We start from the raw sequence: 20,289 nt of genomic DNA, 5'->3' as shown, positions 1-20,289 counted from the left end.
CACCTTCTGTATAACCTTTGTTAGGAATGCATAACTGTACGTAACTATATACAGTCAGGCCTTCATATCCATGGATTCGGTATACACAGATTCAACCATCTGCAGCCTAAAAATATTTTGTTTATATGCCATTATATATAAAGGGACTTGAGCATCTATGGGTTTTGGTATCCATGGAGGGTCTTAGAACCAAACGCAAGCAGGTACCAAGGACTCATTGTAAGTGTGACTCCTCGCCCCAATTTTTTAACTTCCAAATCCAATTACTCCTAAGCAATATAAGCAATAGTGAATTGATAATCATACATTTAATTCCTTCCAAATTTCCTCCTGTTAGATATTTTACCATTACCTTACCTAAACCCCCGCCCCCCTTTCCTACTGAAATGAAGCATTCCCTGTGAATCAAATATATCTCAAGATCTGTCATTGCCTCTGATGTCCTTCCTTTATTGTGTCTTCTTACTGTTAAACCTATAGAACAGGGATAGGGAATGGAATGTTGTTGGACTGAAGTTCCAGTTGTCTTCATTGTTGTCTATGCTGTCTAGAGTCAATGGGAATTGCAGTCTGGAGGGTTGTATGTCTTCATCCCTGTTCTGTATTGGGCCAGAGTCTAGAGCAGTGTGTCTCACACTATGCTCCTCCAGGTGTTTTGGACTTCAGCCCGTCAAATCCCAACCAGCTTACCAGGTGTTAGGAATTGTGAGAGCTGAAGTCAAAAGCATCTGGAGGAACACAGTTTGACAAACTCTGGTCTAGATTGTTCTGTGTAATTAACATTGATTGTGAGAAACTGGAATATTAATTTATTGTCATTAAAGTAGGGAGGAACAGAATTCAGCTCATCATGTTTGAATTGATTAGTTATGTAGATCGTTACTTGGCTACAAATATCATAGATAGCTAGGGATAATAGGAATTGTCGTCCAGCTCAAGTTATGTAATGCATAGACTCTAATAATTATCAGATCCAGTGGTCCATCAATCTGAAACTTCTTTTTTTTTCTTTCCACACACATCAACATAAATGCTGTTCATTTACCCTTCAAATGCCCTAATTTGTTTGCATTAGAAAAGGTGAATAAGAAGTGATGTCTTTATTCTGCATAGAAAACACTGATCTAGAGCAAATAGTGATGTGCTCCAGCAAATGAATATAAAGATCAGATGGTGAATCATGGGTGAGGAATTCTTAATCGGAAATGTTTTGAGTGATCATATGACAAATATTTTGCTGCAGTGCTAAATAATTACATCCGCTGCCTCTATTCAGTTTGACTTAAGAGGCATGGCCTGCCATGATCAGTGGCAGGGCACATATCTCCACACATAGGTCCTTGCCACCTCCATTTTAAGGGGTCAGGTATTAATGTAGCAGATCGGTAGTCGCTGCCCCATTTTCTTTATATTCATGCTACTGTCTGTCTGTTTTTGTACCACAAACCTCTCTTCCACTTTTGTCCTTTTCAGTACTTTTTATGATTAAGATTATTAATATACCACTTTGTTTTGTTTTTCCTTTACAGTTCTTTCTTCCTTCCTTCCTCCTTCTATCTCACACACATACACTTGTATATTTGACTGTCAAAACAGCTTTGCTTCATGCATTTGATGAAGTGGATGGGAGTCCATACAACTTATGCTAGAATAAACCAGTTGGCCACAAAGGTGCTACTAGATTCCTTTATGCTTTTCATGCTAAAACAAACGAATAGGGCTACCTCTTCACATTCCTTATCATTCACATTGATCTTCCCTGATGAGTTTGGTCTATTTCCTGCTTCTGATAATATACTTTATTTATATTCTGCTCTATCTCCCCGAGGGGACTCAGTGGATTCTAGGTACATATATGGCAAACATTCAATGCCGTTATTCAATTGACAAAAATAACAGTACATACAGAGAGGCAGTCTTCCCTCTTTTTTTCCATCTCTGGCATCTGGAGGCTGTGCTCGACTCGGCCACGGGGAGGTGCTGTTGCTCCATTCTTCCAAGCCAAGGAGCTTTGTCGTTCATAAACTACTGACTGATTGGGCCATCGGCATTTTTTTCAGTGGTGCCTTTTCCTTCCAGCTAAAAAGCGGTACCTATTTATCTACGCACAATTGCTGTTTTCAAAGTGCAAGGTAGCAGAAGCTAGACTGATGGTGGGAGCTCACTCTGCCTGCGGCTTGAACTGCTAACCTTCCCATCAACAAGATCTTTTTGTAGTTGGCGGTTAACCCGCTGTACTATGCCATGGCCCTAAAAAATCAAAGAGTATGCAAAAGAAAGGGATACTTTAGAAACCTGAAAATTGCTCTACTGGATGATCAGGGAAAATGATCACAATGAAAATAAAAAGCTGGAACCCACTTATCTAGAAGAAAATCTCACTGACTTCAGTAGGACTTACTTATGAGTCAGCATATCCACAGGTGTGCTACCCTTGCAAAAATATTCTTTTAAGTCAAAAATATTCTTCTAAGACAAGAGTAAGGTATTCCTCATGTCCTTTTCTTCCAGTATCATTCTCCCTCTCTCCCTCTCTCTCTCTCTCTCTCTCTCTCTCTCTCTCTCTCTCTCTCTCTCTCTCATACACACACACACACACACACACACACACACACACATATATATATATATATATATATATATATATATATCTCAAAGTATTATGTAAAGAACAGCATTTTATTTTATAGTAAGCAGATGCAGGAGTTTTTCATACTTTGAAAAATACTATTTAATAACACCATACACTGGGGAGGCCCGAAAGACAAGATGCAGTTATTTCTAAACATGGCAATGAACTTTAAAAAAACATGACAGACCAATAGCTGGAAAAGAAATGGTTCAAATATCCTTTCAGTCCTGTTTTACATTTTCAACAGAAATTAGCATACCAATATACCTCTACTATACAGGGAAGGTTGCTGAGCATGAGGCCCCCTGGGCAGACCCCCCCCCCCCCCCCCCCCGGCTGGACCTTTATTGTTGTATTATAGACTTTTGCCCTATTAAGCCAACCTTTTCATATATATGAAAACAAATTAAAATGCATCAAATTATTTCTAATAAATTATTTCCAAGCTCTGTCTTGGGATAGAGGGTTGGTTTTTTTAAAAAAAATTAAAATAGATATCCCACAATATACCATGCAAGCTGTTGGTATGGCATAAATAAATAATTGTTCCAATTAATAATTAACTGGTTCTCATGGCCAAGGAAATAGAATCTATGGAAGACTAGGCAAGGTGCTACTTCTGTGTCCCTGTATCCTTTCTTCATGACCTCCATCTGTGTCCCTCTGTGCAAACAGCATCCCTGCCCATTGCTAATGCCTATCTCTCTAGAAATCTCAAGTTCCTCCAGCATTACTGGAAGAAGAGTCACACTGGTGGAGATTCCTAACGAAAACATTTTTAAAATAAAAGGCATGAAAAAATCAAATCGGCAAAAGTCAAAGCAACAAATGTAGAGGAACAAAGTCATGTATGAGGATTGTGCAGACAGAAGATGATTACCTCCAATCTTTGTGGAAGGAGGGCTCCACTAGGGGGTCTATCTAAGGTGCTGAACCCCATCTCTAAAATGGATCAACCCCCTTGATAACTCATTTTAAACTTCAGACTAAAACCTGGAACAAATGGGTTGACCTACTAACATTGGTGCCATCTGCCTCTATGAACACTGATATAATAACTAGATTTTCTTGACGTTTAGCATCAGGCCCCAATACTGGGTTTGTTTTGCATTGTGTATTGTGTGCCTTCAAGTTGTTTCTGACTTATGGTAACCCTAAGATGAACCTATCGTAGGGTTGCCTTGCAAAGATTAGTGTGGAGGAATTCCTTGCTCTGGGGCTAAGATAGTGGGATTTGCCCAAAGTCACCCAATAGGTTCCCATGGCTAAATAAGGATTCACACCCTGGTCTCAGACTCCTTTTTCAACAAGGAAATTGCTATTGTATTATTTTTAGGGTTAGCCACTATGGGTCTCCTTTGGGAGAGAAGAAGCGGGAGATAAATCCTACTAATACTGATACATTACACAGCCTCTCATTCTTCATTTGTAGACAAGCCAAATAACTCTGAGAAATTTGTATCTGCAGCATCTCAGCGCTACTGTCTTTAAGCAAGTTTCTCCCAAGGCTCACCATCTTCCTTTGCTCTGCTAACTACCCTCATTTGTGTTACAGCCACCCAGCTAAAGAAATGGAAGAAGTACAGGCCAATCCTGGAGTGACTTTCCTGAACGTGGCCCCCAGCTATGTGCCCCACACCAAAGTGGAGTGTCATTACAATCTCCCACCGGGCATGAAGCCATCAGCCAGAGATTGGATTGGGATCTTCAAGGTATTGCTCCTGGGGGGAAGCAATGATTATAGAGAATTTCCAGAGCCATTGGCATACAGGATTTCTGGAGTTGCTTTATATTGCTGCATGCGGTTTGTTTGTTTTTTTTAAAAAAAAATTCCTCCCAACTATTTTAATGCCTTGAAATTCTGACAGTGCTCAATAGCAAAAAGGTCCTATTTGTATTACTTTTATCTATCAGGTCTATGGCAGAAATATTAAAAATTAACCAGATATTTTTAATTACAAAAATGTGCATCAAGCAATGACAGCAAAAGCTGCAGTTCAATATAAGTATGTGTGCCTGTAGCTTAGTAGGTCTCAGTGTCAGGAAGTCTCTGTGAGAGAAGGCCTCAGTATGAGAGAGGCCTCGGTGTCAGAGGCCCCAGGTTGAAGGCCTCATGTGTGAAGCTCCAGTGTGAAGGCTGCTATGTGTGATGCTACTGTGTGAAGCTCCTGTGTAAGTTCATTATGAGAGGAGGCTCTGTGAGAGTGAAGCTGTTTATCTGCATGAGAAAGAAGCCCAGCATGGGAGCAAAGAAGTAAGAATAAATGACTATAATAATAATAATAATAATAATAATAATAATAATAATAATAATAATAATGCTTTATTTATAATCTGCTTCCGTCTCCCCTAGGGGACTCAGAGCGGTTCACATGGGGACCAAGCCCAAGCAACAGATAAAACAATATGACAACAGCATATATAATTGAAACAATAACAATAAAATAACATTCATAAAATACATCAGCAAGCATCAGAACTAAATGGTGGGGCTATTAAGAAATTACAAGGGAAGGCAGGCATGTGCAAACTTTATTTGTGTTACGGAAACCTTGTTCTTGTAAATAATGCAACCATATTATTTTGCTACAAAGAAAAGCCTCCTAAGGAAGATATAACATTGGTCTATGTTTTTTGTTCTTTTTATCATTTTTTTTGCTGGTGGAAGAATAGTTTAATACTATCTTGTGTAAAATGTCATTCTACAAGAAGAAGTTAATTACACGTTAGGTATGTTACAAAATTTCAGTGCAAATTCTTACCAAGCACTTTGTTAAGAATGTCATACCCGATACGTCATTATTGCCAAAGGGCCATAAATACAAACAGTGATGAAACATAAAAGTGCACAATGTTTTAGACCACAAATAAATACAAATATGATTGGAAGAAGCTCAGTTAGAATCCCAGGATAGATTCATTGCACAGCATGTCTTCCTCTGTTGGTCCATTGGCTTCTGCCTTCTTTTTTTTCCTTCTTATGTTTTTTGCTCTCCTTTTCAGAAGAATCTTTATTCCTTTCTCTTTAATAGACTGGGTGAGGAACTTTTAGCCCGCTCCCCCCAAATATGTTTTGGACTACAAATCCCATAAGCCCTTACCATTAGCCATATAAGTGAGGCTGATAGGTTGTAAGCCAAAAATCTGGAAGATCAAAGTACCTACACTTGTATAGTAGGATGAGATGGGAGATTCCTAGGGTGGGGAGAATGGAGAATACGAATTCAGGTTGTAGATGAGAGGAATGATACTAGTAATGCTGTAGTTCCTTCTACCTTTGAATTCCACGAAAGGTGTGAAGGAGCCAGCAAAATTTCTCCAGTGTAATCATTGAGGAAAGGAACTAAAGGAGGAAGCATGAAGAAAGCTTTCTACAATGGCAGAGGTTGTACAAACTAGTATGTGTAGGAATAATCTGGGCTGTTTATATCCTCTGTGCCACACTCTGAATGGAAAATTGCAAGATCTAATTCAGTGTCTCCTTCCCTCCAACTAGGTTAAATCCTTCAAATTGGGTGGCATGAAAACTTTGCATTTCCTTTGTGCCCCAGAACCTGAGCAATTGTTCATTTAGTCCCAGAGCTTTGAAACGTTACTTTTGAGACTACACATGACTACACAAAAGCAAGTTTTCCCAAGCTTTGGTTAATTCTGTGATTAATATTAAATGTAACTAAAATAGTCAATAGTTAAGATCTTCAAGTATAGCGGAATGAGGCAATAGAACAATTGAGAAGAGATCTTTAGAGCAGGGGAACATCAACCCTTTCCCACACTTCGTAGAAATGTCACAACTACAACCATTCTGATAACTCCTTCTATCCCATCACCTGCTTAAATCCTTGTAGTGAACAAGAGCCTTCTAAATATGCTGGTTTGGGGCATGGTGAAGTCATCTCTGGAGGTTTTTAAACAGAGGCTGGATGGCTATCTGTTGGAGGTGTTTTTATTGTGTGCAGGGTAGAATGGGGTTGGACTGGATGGCCATTGGGGTCTGTGATTCCAACTCTGTGATTCTATTCTTTATAAGATTTTGTTTTCTAACTCCTCACAATTCCTCTAGATCAGTGGTTCTCAACTTGTGGGTCCCCAGGTGTTTTGTCCTACAACTCCCAGAAACCCCAGCCACTTTACCAGCTGTTAGGATTTCTGGGAGTTGAAGGCCAAAACATCTGGAGACCCACAAGCTGAAAAGCACTGGCCTAGATACATTCCAGTTTGTCAGTGCCCTTTAAATATCCAGTCTAGAACTGAGCAGGTTCTGATTTGGTAGGATTTACTGTTAATGGTTTCAGACTGCATCTGGAGAGATCCCATTGTGGAATCCTCCTCAAATAATAAAAACCTTCTAGTACAAAATGTGTGCGACCAGGAGTGAGCTCAGAAGAGCTTCCCCCCTCATGTTTTCTAGCTGCAGGGATTTTTTACATGGGAGACGGTCATTGTCAACTGTATGGTTTAAAACAGTAGGGTCAAACTTGTGACCTTCCAGAGTTATGAACTTCAGCTCCCAGAATTCCTGGCCATTGGACAAGCTGGCTAGGGCTTCTGGGAGTTGGAGGTCCAAACACCTGGAGGCCCACAAGTTTGACACTTCTCGTCTAAAATAATACTATTCATGCTGTTACCCTGTGTTTTTTTATGTAGACATCACTTCTATTTTTTTTTTAAAAAAACGTAGAAACCATGGACAAATATTAGAAAATTGGGTTGTGTTTGTTGCTATCTGCTTGTCTCTTGCCCTGCTTCTTTTCATATTTAAAAGAGGGAGGGTAAAGAGGAGCCAAGGCAAAGATAGGTGAGCATCTTGTCTTCCTGTTCTCAATGTCCCATGTTCAACATGAGTGTGGGATGACCCCAGGAACATGCAAAAGCGGAGCTATAGACATGTGGGATACTCTAAATTCTTTTTATATTCTCTTTTTTAGGCAGAGGCCTCTTCTGTGCGTGATTATTATACCTTTGTGTGGTGTACAGTCCCAGATGGTGGAACGCCAGCAGGGGCTCTTCTTCACTGTAGCGTCCAGTTCCAGGGTAAGTGCTTTAATTCAGATAGATGACTGCTGTTTGACTCAGCAGACAGGTAGTTAGATACTTTAAAATAGGTGGGGAAATGATTGAGGAAAACGCTAGATTTTGCTCCAGTTGGTCTTGCTTATCCTTCAGGTTCTGTACCTCAACACAAGTATGTGCAGCGATCTCTCATATATGTAGAAGTCAAAGTATGTCTGTGTCTGTCTGTACGGCAAAAGCTGTTGCTAGGTGAAATAGCCCTTTGGGATGTCACTGGATTGGCTGTTGCTAGGTGAAGGATTGGCTGTTTCTAGGTGAAGTAACCCTCTGTGATGTCACTGAGAGAGAAAGATAATGTGTGTGAAAGGAAGGGAGGAAGGAAGAAGTCTGATCATGGAGACATTGTGATCACTGGAGAAGAAGGAACGGGAAGGGGGGAAGGAAGGGAGGAAAGGAGGAGAGGGAAAAAGGAAGGAGGGGAGGGAAATAATCGAGGGGAGGGAAAGATAAAGAAGGGATGAAAGCAAGGGGGCAGTAGCCCTTCCAACACCCAGGCAATGCCAGCTATATACACTAGTTTCTTATGTAATACTAGCAATAAGTGAATTTTGGTTGTTCTCCTTTCTGAAAAAAATTCACTACAAAGCCACTGTCATGAGCTGTGCACTTATTACAAAATGTTCATGGTTATTCCATCCATTGGGAGAAGGCTAGTTCTATTTAATTGTTTATCCTGTATTTATTATCTGTATATGTATTAAAGCTGCCTATCAACATGTGGCAAACCCATCTATATATATAAAAGAGTGATGGCATCACGGCAATTCACAAAACAACAAAAGTACAGGCCCCCCAACCTCAAAATTTGACAACACAACCCATCATCCACGCCTCAAGGTTGATACAACAAAAAGAAAAGAAAAATAAAGTCCTAATTAGAGGGAGAGCAATAATTTTTTTGATCCAATTGCTGCCAGTTTAGAGGGCTAATTTCTGCCCACTTGGTTGCCTAGCAACCAAGGGACAGCCAGGTTTCAGTTAGGGGACAGGCAGATTTAGGCCTCACTTAGGCTTCTTCCACAGATTATCTAATTTGCACTGGATTATATGGCAGTGTAGACCCAAGGCCCTTCCACACAGCTATATAACCCATTTATAATCTTATATTATCTGCTTTGCACTGGATTATCTTGACTCCACACTACCATATAATCCACTTCAGTGTGCATTTTATACAGCTGTGAAGAAGGGGCCTCATATAATCCAGTTCTGAGCAGATAATATAAGATTAGAAATATACAGTAGAGTCTCACTTATCCAACGTAAACAGGCCGGCAGGATAAGTGAATATGTTGGATAATAAGAAGGGATTCAGGAAAAGCCAATTAAACATCAAATTAGGTAATCGTTATACAAATTAAGCACCAAAACATCATATACAACAAATTTGACAGAAAAAGTAGTTCCATGCGCAGTAATGCTATGTAGTATTTACAGTAGAGTCTCACTTATCCAACACTCGCTTATCCAACGTTCTGGATTATCCAACGCATTTTTGTAGTCAATGCTTTCAATATATCGTGATATTTTGGTGCTAAATTCATAAATACAGTAATTACTATATAGCATTACTGTGTACTGAACTACTTTTTCTGTCAAATTTGTTATATAACATGATGTTTTGGTGCTTAATTTTTAAAATCATAACTTAATTTGATGTTTAATAGGGTTATCCTTAATTCCTCATTATCCAACATATTCGCTTATCCAACATATTCGCTTATCGAACGTTCTGCCGGCCCGTTTATGTTGGATAAGTGAGACTCTACTGTATTTACAAATTTACCACTAAAATATCACAATGAATTTAAAACACTGACTACAAAAGCATTGATTATGAAAAGGCAGACTGCGTTGGATAATCCAGAACATTGTATAAGCGAATGTTGGATAAGTGAGATTCTTCTTTAATATGAAATAATTACTGGGATAGAATAATGCAGAAAAATATAATCTCTAAAACCAGGACAGTAAATAAACAGGGAAATTCCACACAGGAAACAATCAGGGCCAGCTAACACCTCCCAACAAAGTATTCCCATCATCAAAGTCTGGCAAATCCTGTTTTCTCAGGGCCACAGACAGTAGAAGCACATAAAATATCGCAAACAACATCACTCTGAAAACAAGGGTATTCCAGACAGGAAACAATCAGGGCCAGCTAACACCTCCCAACAAAGTATTCCCATCATCACAGTCTGGAAAATCCTCTGTTTTCTCAGGGCCACAGACAGTAGAAGCACATAAAATATCGCAAACAACACCACTCTGAAAACAAGGGAATTCCAGACAGGAAACAATCAGGGCCAGCTAACACCTCCCAACAAAAAATTCACTCGGAGGAAACAGCCAGGCTTTAAAGCTGCAAGGCCATTACATCCTAATCATTTTTCCTAATTGCAGCATTCATACTTGCCTCCAACAAACAAAAAAAACCAATCAGAAATATTGTATATTCACAACCTTTAGGAAATAATATCCCCTGATGGCGCAGCGTGTTAAAGCGCTGAGCTGCTGAACTTCTGGACTGAAAGGCCACAGGTTTGAATTGGGGGAGCGGAGAGAGCCCCCACTGTTAGCTCCAGCTTCTGCAAACCCAGAAGTTCGAAAACATGCAAATGTGAGTGCATCAATAGGTACTGCTCCGGCGGGAAGGTAACGCCGCTCCATGTAGTCATCCCACATGACCTTGGAGGAGTCTACGGACAACGCCGGCTCTTCGGCTTAGAAATGGAGATGAGCACCAACCTCCAGAGTAAGACACGACTGGACTTAATGTCTGGGGAAAACCTTTACCCTTGACCTTAACTACCACCAATTCCTCAATACTTTATTTCCCAGACCACCATACTTCGCCACAGCAACGCGTGGCTGGGCACAGCTAGTAGATTTTATAAAGTTTTCTTAGGCAAGGAATACTCAGAGGTGGTTTTTCTAGTTCTTTCCTTTGAAATATACAATCATAGAGTTGAAAGAGACCTCATGGGCCATTCAGTCCAACCCCCTTCCAAGAAGCAGGAAAATCGCATTCAGAGCACCCCCGACAGATGGCCATCTAGTCTCTGCTTAAAAGCCTCCAAAGAAGAAGCCTCCACCACACTCTGGGGCAGAGAGTTCCACTGCTGAACAGCTCTCAACATTAGGAAGTTTTTCCTCATATTCAGGTGGAATCTCCTTTCCTGTAGCTTGAAGCAGGAGAAAACAAGTTCGCTCCCTACGACTTCCCCTCACATATTTATACATGGCCATCATGTTTCCTCTCAGCCTTCTCTTCTGCAGTCTAAACATGTCCAGCTCTTTAAGGGCTTTTTCTCCAAACCCTTGATCATTTTAGTTGCCCTTCTCTGGACACATTCCAGCTTGTCCACATCTTTCTTCAGCACCTGGTATTTTTCCCTGTAGCTCACAGCACCTGGTATTTTTTTTCTAAGTACCAACCAGAGCTGATCCTGCTTAGCTTCAAAGAAGTAGATGGGATCTGGCGCCTCTAAGTTGTTTAGATTATTTTTAATCAATTATTTATTTTAATATATATCCTGCTTTTCTTTTAGAGAAGAAGAGACACAGACAACTGAAATTAGGAACCCCATTTTGAACGTTGATAGGTACCATTGGTTTATTCAAAAACCAGAACAATAATACCACAAACCTCTGTGTCCTCTTTGCAGCAAGCTATCTGCCTAAGCCAGGTCCCCAGCAGTACCAGTTCCGCTATGTGGATCGCCGTGGGGAAGTGCGTGGCCAAAGCTCTTCTTTCCAGTTCAACGAGCCACGGCCCATGGATGAGCTGGTCACCCTGGAGGAGGCAAGCGATGATGGTGCAGGCACAGATATGCTCTTAGTGGTTCCCAAGGCCACTCTGCTAGAGGTAATATATTCCATGTCTGAAAGTGGGATTTGTTTAAACTCCCATAATATCTCAGCCAGTATCTCCATGGGGGGATTCTGGGAGATGTGGTTAGAAAAAAAGGAACTCTTCCAAGCTCTTGTCCAAATCAATTGTCCTGGTTATAAATAATGTTTTATTGTTATTGTTGTTATTGTTATTGTAGGTGTCTTCATTGATCATTTAACATGGATAGCTCATGATGATGTATTGTTACTGTGATAAAATTAGCTGATTTAATCTTTGAATGTACACAAATGTTGACTCCCTCCCATCAGGCAATCAACTCAAATAGTCTGTTCTAGTTGGGATTTAAACTGAGTTTAGGTTACACTGTTTATGTACAATGTGCTGTAGTAGTTTAAGCATTTGGACTACGACTCTGAAGGCCAGAGTTTGAATCCTTGCTCAGCTGTGAAAAAAACTCCTGGGTGATCTTAGGCAGGTCACACCTTCTTGTCATTAGGGGAAGGCAATGGCAAGCCACTTCTAGGATAACCTTGGCACCCCTCCCCCCCTTGTGATAGTTCATATTTGTGTTGCCATAAGTCATAACCACAATGCGGAATAATCCCAATATTGGGTCACATAACAACAACAATTTATGTTCAGCAGTATATAAATTTGTATAAATAAAAATACTATGTCAATAAACAACCTGAAATTCATGATTTTAAAATCTAATCTAGAAGAACAAAAAGTTAATGGTGAAGAATACCTGTGCCTGTCTGGTGAATGTCATCATTGGTGCCCTTGCTCAAAGCTATTGTTTGTTTGTTTGTTTGTTTACCACCCTGAGTCCCTTCGGGGAGAGAGGGCAGGTTATAAGTTATTATTATTATTATTATTATTATTATTATTATTATTATTATTGTCTTCTCTGTCTCCCCACCCCTACAGACTCAGCTGGAAGAGAGTCGTCAGCAGCAAGGAGTCCTCTTGCAGGAATCATGCCGTCTGAAAGATGAGGTTAAAGAACTGCGAAGCCACATGGCTGAGCTGGAGGCAGCTCTTGGCTCCCTACGCGATGACCACACCAAGCTGGCTGCACAGTACAAGGCAAGAAAGACAGAGTGGGTGGGTGGAGGGGATCTGGGAACTCTCAGTCCTTTGAGACCCCATCTTTTTTGATGCTTAGGAGGAAGAAACTGAGCATTTATCTAATCGGTAGCATGTGGCAAGGGAGTCTCATTTCAAAACAAGCATCTTATTTATTTATTTACGGCATTTATATTCCGCCCTTCTCACCCCAAAGGGGACTCAGGGCGGATAGATTTCCCTAACTTATAAGCAGTGTGTAGCAGCAGTTGGTGTCAAGCAATAGAGTTTGGTATTACCAAGATATTGGAGGAAAATATTTTGTGACACGCAGTTTTCCCTAAGATGGCACACTATCTTCAGTGGGGGATACTGTTCCCTTAAATGTCTTAAAAGATTCAACTATAGGAGTAGTCAACTCATGCACATGGAATGGGAAAGAGAGATCTCATTTAAACACCTAAAAAATACAATGTAGGAGTTGGAGCAAGCTTGTTTTCTGCTGCTCCAGAAACTAAAATACAGTAGAGTCTCACTTATCCAAGCTAAATGGGCCGGCAGAAGCTTGGATAAGTGAATATCTTGGATAATAAGGAGAGATTAAGGAAAAGCCTATTAAAGATCAAATTAGGTTATGATTTTACAAATAAAGCACCAAAACATCATGTTATACAACAAATTTGACAGAAAAAGTAGTTCAATACACAGTAATGTTATGTTGTAATTACTGTATTTATGAATTTAGCACCAAAATATCACATATTGAAAACATTGACTACAAAAATGGCTTGGATAATCCAGAGGCTTGGATAAGTGAGACTCTACTGTATGAGCCAATGGATTCAAATTATAAGAAAAAAAAGATTCCACCTAAGCACTGTGGTTAAAAACAAATTTTTGACCATAAAGATATTGTTAACACTTCCCTCCGGCCCCAGGAACTGTCAGATTCGTCCGCAGAAGTGTCCAAACAGAAAGACACACTGAGCCTTCAGGAAGCTGAGCACTTGGCCCGAATCCGGGAACTGGAGGGAGATATTCAGGCCATGGGTGAAAAGATGCTACTGCGAGAGACAGAGCTGGACAGGTGAGAGATGCAACTAAGAAAGCCCCCCAATATTGCGATTAGAAGAAACCTTATGGCTTTAATGTGTCCTGGCCAATATTTTCCACCCTGGAGTCCCAGTTATTATCGTAGGAGTGGGTCCAGTTGTTTTGCCTTCTCTTCTACTAGGGAAGTCAGGGTGGCTGAAATGAAGACCATTCTTCTGGGCTAATTACTTGTGGGACCACTAAGCTGAAAAGCGAATGCATTACTGTATCCCAGTGTTTCTTCCCACCCGCCCCCTCTCATACGTATAAATTCCATTTCCCCCCTTTTACCTCCAGAGTGAAGGATACAGTCAAGTCTTTGCTACGGGAGCAGGAACAGATTCATAATCAGCTCAAGGAGGAATATGCTGAGAAAGAGCAATACCAGGTGAGCGGGGGAAGGGTGGCTGGAGAAGGAGGTAAAATGGGAAAAACACATCCAAAGAATAGGCAATGAATAGGGGAGGTGATATAGTGGCCCCATACATTGCGACTTCCTCTTTTCCCCTCCACAGGTGAAGCTGCAAGCCTCAGTGGAGGAGAGCCGCAGCCTGGCCTCTGATCTGCAGGAAGCCAAAAACCTTCATGGTGAGAAGATCTCGCAGACTCTGGTGCTCCAGGAGGACGTCAACAAGTTGCAGCAGAAATTGGCCACCGCAAATCGACGCACTGTAAGTGCATTTGGCTGTAAGCACCTTCCGGGGGGGGGGGGGGGGGGGACTTTGAACCCCCAGATATTGTTGGGTCAGCAGCTCCCAGCATGCATAACCAGTGGATGGATTAACAGTAGTCATAGCCTAATTGAGACTGGAGTGCCACAGGTTCTCCACCAGACTGAGTAGTTCTGTGTCCAATATAATTTAAAAATGATTTTGTAGGTATTGCTTTGCCCTAGATTTGAACAAGGTTTTTTGAATTTTTAGTGAAGGTCAAATCCCAGATCTTTATCCTTAGCATCAAATTATGGTAATCCCTTCAGAGATTCTGTTTTAGTCCAACAGATGAACCTGGTACTTTCCAGTCAGTTACACTGCAGATCCCCCAATCCCGTATCATTTGCCATAATGGATAGAGCTGATGGGAAATGTAATCTGAAACACCAAGTCACGAGACTGCCAATTCCATGCTCTGTAGCAGCAATGTGCCCATCTTCATGCCCACATCTCCCTCTATGAACCGGTCCAGAGAGGGCCTTCTCACCCGGCTCTGGAATGCCCTCCCAAGGGAACGTAGACAAGCTCCCACACTACAGCACTTTCATAAAGAGCTAAAAACTTGTTTTTTTCAGCAGGCCTTTGACAATGTTTAAGATAGTTGCCAGACTGACTGCCAATTACTTTTGCAACTTATAACTATTTTTAAAGGGAATACAGTCAGGATGCTAAATCGTTGTATGGATCTTTTAATCATGACTATAGCCATATTTTACTGACTATTTAATAGAGGTTGCTTTTGTTAATTGTATATGTTTGGTTTTATGGAATGTGTTATTGATATTAGATGTTGTTGCATTTCATTTTATGTGTTCTATGGCACCACTGTGTGTTATTTTGTAAGCCGCCCCGAGTCCCTATGGGAGATGGTGGTGGGATATAAATAAAGTTTATTATTATTTATTATTATTATTTCCCCTAAAGAAGGTTTTAACTGGCTTGAGGGAACTGAAGCATAAAAGTTATTCAGTTCCCTCAAAGTTCACTGAAATACCAAAACAAAAATTCTTTTTTATATAATAAATTTTATTGTGTTATGTGAAAAAAGCATACTATCTATGAAATTCAACAATCAAAATACAAATATTATTTCCTCCAATCTCACCACCCTCCATTCACACTTGTAAACCCAAGACTTTCAACACCATACCATATGGAACTAGTCTTTAACAAAACTCTTATCCTTGTCATTACACTAATAAGTCCCCTGTTCGGCTATTTCAAAATCTATTTTTGTCTTCTTTTTTAAATACCCAAAGGCAAGTTTCCCTTTTCTAACAAACCCTTAATTGTTTCCTCCCCTTAAGCCATTGGAGAGGTTGGCCATTTGAATATACTCAACTAATTTTCTTCTCCAATTCTTAATGAGTTGTTCTTTTTGCCCCTTCCAAGACTTTGCTATTGTAATTCTCACACCACAAATCTATATTCGCAAATTTCTACATCTTCTTTACTGATTCTCTCTTGAAACAAGCCCACTAGGCATATTTCTGGGTTTTTCTTAACCTTTTTAGAAATCATTTTATTTGTTTCTTTATTATCTCCTTCGTGGTGTCTGTGAAATCGCACATATGGTAGTAATTACAGCGCATGCACAGCAGATCAGAACCTATAACAAGCTCTCTCACTTTAAGGCTATGGCCCCAACATAGCCTTAAAGTGAGAGAGCTTGTTATAGGTTCTCCAACATCCCCCCCTCCAAAAAAAACTGGGTTTTATCAGTTTTAATTATTAATTCCGGAGGTATATAACTTCTATAGAACATTTCATACATATTTACCCTAATGGACCTGGCTATTGGAAGTTTAAATGCTTTTTTCCATAAGTATTTCCAGTTATCAAAATCTATATTTTTCCCTAAGTCTCTGGCCCAGGAAATCATTTCTGTTTTTATTTGGTTATACTCTAGATCAGTGGTTCTCAACCTGTGGGTCCCCAGATGTTTTGGCCTTCAACTCTCAGAAATTCTAACAGTGGGTAAACTGGCTGGGATTTCTGGGAGTTGTTAGCCAAAATACTTGGGGTCCCACAGGTTGAGAACCACTGATCTAGAATATATTTGTATAACCTGGAGTTCAATCCTTTATTTTCTTTCTCCAAAATATTCTCCAGCTCCCAATTTCCTTTTGTTGAACCCAGTTTTAATGTCTTCCCTATCATGTAATTGATACAATGGAGTCTCACTTATCCAACATAAACGGGCCGGCAGAACGTTGGATAAGCAAATATGTTGGATAATGAGGAATCAAGGAAAAGTCTATTAAACATCAAATTAGTTTATGATTTTACAAATTAAGCACCAAAACATGTTATGCAACAAATTTGACAGAAATTAGTTCAATACGCAGTAATGCTATGTAGTAATTACTGTATTTACAAATTTAGCACCAAAATATCACGATGTATTGAAAACATTGACTACAGAAATGTGTTGGATAATCCAGAAAGTTGGATAAATGAATGTTGGATAAGTGAGACTCTACTGTAATACCAAAACCCATCATTTATCCTTAACTCTTCTCTCTTTTAATTTCCATTGCCCTTTTTCTTCCATTAGGTATGTTCTCAATTCCTCATTATATGTTAGTTTTAGCAATTCTTCCAGAGGATGCAGCCATAAAGGGTTTTTTGCTCCATCCCTTCCTTATATCTTTTCCACATTGCTAGAAAGCTATGTCTTATGGGATGCCTGTTAAAGTCTTTGTTAGCCTTATCATTTTCATACCATAAATAAAATAACAAAAAAATGTAAGGGACAACTTAATGAGGAAAATTTTCTGTGGCATAGGCATTGACTATGGAATTTTGACCAGTGTTAGGCCACCATTCCACAGTCAATGGAACACATATATTTTATTATATGTCTGCTTTAGGTGGCATTGAATTGTTGCCTATTGTAAGGCCACTCTGAGTCCCCTCTGGGGTGAGAAGGGTAGGGTATAAATACAGTAAATAAATAAATAAATAAAATAAGAAATGGAAAACCAGAAAGCAAGAATGGAAAATGTATCTCTTGTGCCCATTCACCCCTCTGCTGTTCCTCCTTCTTACCCTCCTTCCCCTTCAGGCTCAGATGGAGGCCTTGTGTGAACAGCTGCGCTCCACACAGGATGTCCTGGCTGCCAGCCAGCAAAAGGTGGCCCTCTTGGGGGAAGAGCTGGCCAGCGTGGCCTCCATCCGGGATCGCACCATCTCTGATCTGCACAAGAGCCGCCTGGAGGCAGCTGAGACCAACATCAAACTGGCTGACATGACTCTCAAATGGAAGGAGGGCAAAGGCCAGTGGTGGAAGGAGAAGACCACCCTGCTCCAGAACATGGAGGTTTGTGACACATCAGCAATGCCCAGATACACAGGCCTCCTGCCTGTTCACACGCACAGTCTCTGTGATGTGTTTTGGTCCTCAGGCCTCTGTCAGAAAAGTGGTGGTCTAGCAAAATGCCGTGCATATATTGGAGCAATCATTGATTCTTTCTGCAGAGAGAAATTAAAGCAAGAGCAAGGTGTTAAATCGATTTTGCATGCAGAAAGAGTCCTTTTCCCATTTATATGATGGATGTCAGCTCTTCTTGTCTGCACAAGAATATTTGGATTTTGATGACAAGACTGAATGTTTGAGGGTGGTTGTTTCTTTTCTTTTTTTTAAAAGGCCTCATTGATTTAATTTTTGAAACTCATCAATCTGTGTTTTCAAGCACCAAATATTCTCCCAGATATAGATTCTGGGTCATATTTTTGAGCCCCTTGTGACAAGTACACAGACATAAACAGATTTTCTCATGTCCTCCACTCACCCGACACAGACTAAAGTTCAGTTTTACAAATATTTACAAATGGAAGGAAGGGAAATTTTGTTAGTCCAAAGTCTGCCTGTATGAATTTTGCTTCAGATTTGAATTCAGCTGGATGCTTTCAACTTAAGCATGTTTTCATATTTTTCAGTTTTAACTGACCTTCCTAGAGTTTCTGCCACTGTAGCTGCTAATGCAGCGTTTCCCACTGTGCTAATGACTTTCATATCACTGAAATAGTGAATCCGTTCAATGGTTTAGCCCAAATTTTAAATAATATCTAATGAGCTGTTAAAGAAATAGAGCTTGAAGAGCTCTTTTAATAGTCAAATAAAACCTGGAATTGATTCCACACTGAATCCTTCTGACATGAAGGTTACTAGCTGCCACCTCCTTCCATGTCTACTTTGTGCCATGTTACGCTATGGAGTATGGATAGAGGGAGAGGAGTAACATCAAGCCTTGCCTGGATAATACAGATTCAATCCTATGGTGTTAATAGGCAGAGAAGGACAAGATCCTGAAGCTGAGTGCTGAAGTGTTGCGCCTAGAAAAGAGCCTTCAAGAAGAGAGGTCCCAGCGCCAAGTGTTACGTGTTGAGCTGGCACAAGAGCGTGATTCCAGTCTGGTAAGCATGAGTCTGTGAATGGGAAGGAGATCCCACTGCTTTGGGCAGAAGAAAAATAACCCCATTGGGCCGTGGCTTTCTTATTGAACCCACAATGACTTCCATGTTTATCTCTCTCACCAAGCTACTCTTGTGGTGTTTTTTATGTTTCATGTTACACTTTATTCTTATTTTCTTCTATTGCAATGTGCACCGGGTTTTGGAAAGGATTCATACAAGGCAGAGAGTCTGCCAGTATCTATTCACAATAGTAACTAAAGATAAATGTTGCAGGGTGAAGTGCTCCCAGTTCAGTATTCCAGTCACTCCATTCCATTCCACCAATCCCAATCAGGAAACAGTCAAAGTAGTCCTCATAGAGGGGATAAGTTGGAGTAAGTGTGGGAAGTTTTGGGTTGCATCTTTTAGCATTTATCACTATTAGCTACACTTGCTAGATTGCTGGAACATGCAGTTTAGTATAATCTACATAACTCCCACCCCTGTTCTGAAGATTTCCTATCCCATTTAAAAAAATGTAAATGTCTACAAACATCATGGTCCACCCAAACCTACCAGGTTCCCTTCTACTTATGTGGGGCCATCTTCATTACATACAGAACAGCACTCACAGCCTGAAGAGTCATTAGCATCCTACTGTTAAGCTAATTAGGGGAAATTGTTTTGCCTCTGTTAAACTGGACACAAGATTGACTTGAGCTGTAGTTCACATGTACCTTGTAGGCTCCTTCTTCTTCTTCTATCACTGTCGTTTCCGACTCTTTGTGACCTCATGGACCAGTCCACGCCAGAGCTCCCTGTCAGCCGTCACCATCCCCAGCTCCTTCAAGGTCAAGCTATGTACCTTGTAGATCCTCCTACAAATCCTAGCAGTCTAGGCCTAACATAGCTCATGGTGCGGGACAATGGGAGTTACTGTTAACAGTAAAGTAGAGTTCCGGTTATCCAACGGTGGGCGGAATGTCAGGTAACCAGAATTTTCGGATAATAGGGAGGCCCTATTATCCCCTCCCGGTAAGTGTGGGCAGTTGTTGGAGGGACTAGCCTTGTCACTCCAGCCAGCGCCCGCCGGATTAGGGAAGCCGGGTGCATGTTGCTAGGCAATGTGCACCCGGCTTCCCCAAAGTGCGGGCGCTGGCCTGAGGGACGAGTTTCGCCCCTCTGGTCAGCACCTGCCTGGTTTAAGGAAGCCCGGTGCGTGTTGCTAGGGATGCGTGTTGCTAGGCAACGTGCACCCGGCTTCCCCAAAGTGTGGGCCTCAGGTACTTGCCGAATGGAAGAGTCTTGTCCCTCTGGTAAGCACGTTGGATAATATGGTAGGTCAGATAACCAGAAGTCGGATAACTGGAACTCTACTGTATCTACAAGTTGCTCATCTTTGTTGTAGTTCTCTGCATGACAATTCTCACACTCTGATACTGACCTTCTATCCACCT

At 40.7% G+C, this 20,289-nt stretch overlaps 1 protein-coding gene across 4 annotated transcripts in view; it reads left to right on the top strand.

The window, feature by feature from the left end:
• The window catches only part of calcoco1 (calcium binding and coiled-coil domain 1), a 40,999-nt gene that overhangs the window by 8,007 nt on the left and 12,703 nt on the right, over positions 1 to 20,289 (top strand). For all 4 annotated transcript variants that reach the window (XM_008103646.2, XM_008103648.2, XM_008103647.2 and 1 more), the window contains exons 2-10: positions 4,188 to 4,344; positions 7,561 to 7,666; positions 11,374 to 11,573; positions 12,492 to 12,650; positions 13,568 to 13,716; positions 14,019 to 14,109; positions 14,237 to 14,392; positions 17,502 to 17,756; positions 18,728 to 18,853. In XM_008103646.2, the coding sequence (XP_008101853.1) occupies positions 4,204 to 4,344; positions 7,561 to 7,666; positions 11,374 to 11,573; positions 12,492 to 12,650; positions 13,568 to 13,716; positions 14,019 to 14,109; positions 14,237 to 14,392; positions 17,502 to 17,756; positions 18,728 to 18,853 (1,383 nt within the window). In that variant the 5' untranslated portion in view covers positions 4,188 to 4,203. The remainder of the gene's footprint in view (positions 1 to 4,187; positions 4,345 to 7,560; positions 7,667 to 11,373; positions 11,574 to 12,491; positions 12,651 to 13,567; positions 13,717 to 14,018; positions 14,110 to 14,236; positions 14,393 to 17,501; positions 17,757 to 18,727; positions 18,854 to 20,289) is intronic.

Source organism: Anolis carolinensis, chromosome 2, assembly GCF_035594765.1.
Source record: "Anolis carolinensis isolate JA03-04 chromosome 2, rAnoCar3.1.pri, whole genome shotgun sequence".
Classification (NCBI taxonomy): Eukaryota; Metazoa; Chordata; class Lepidosauria; order Squamata; family Dactyloidae; genus Anolis; species Anolis carolinensis.
The sequence above is the reverse complement of the archived record's forward strand: the minus strand, read 5'-3'. Positions and strand labels throughout refer to the sequence as shown.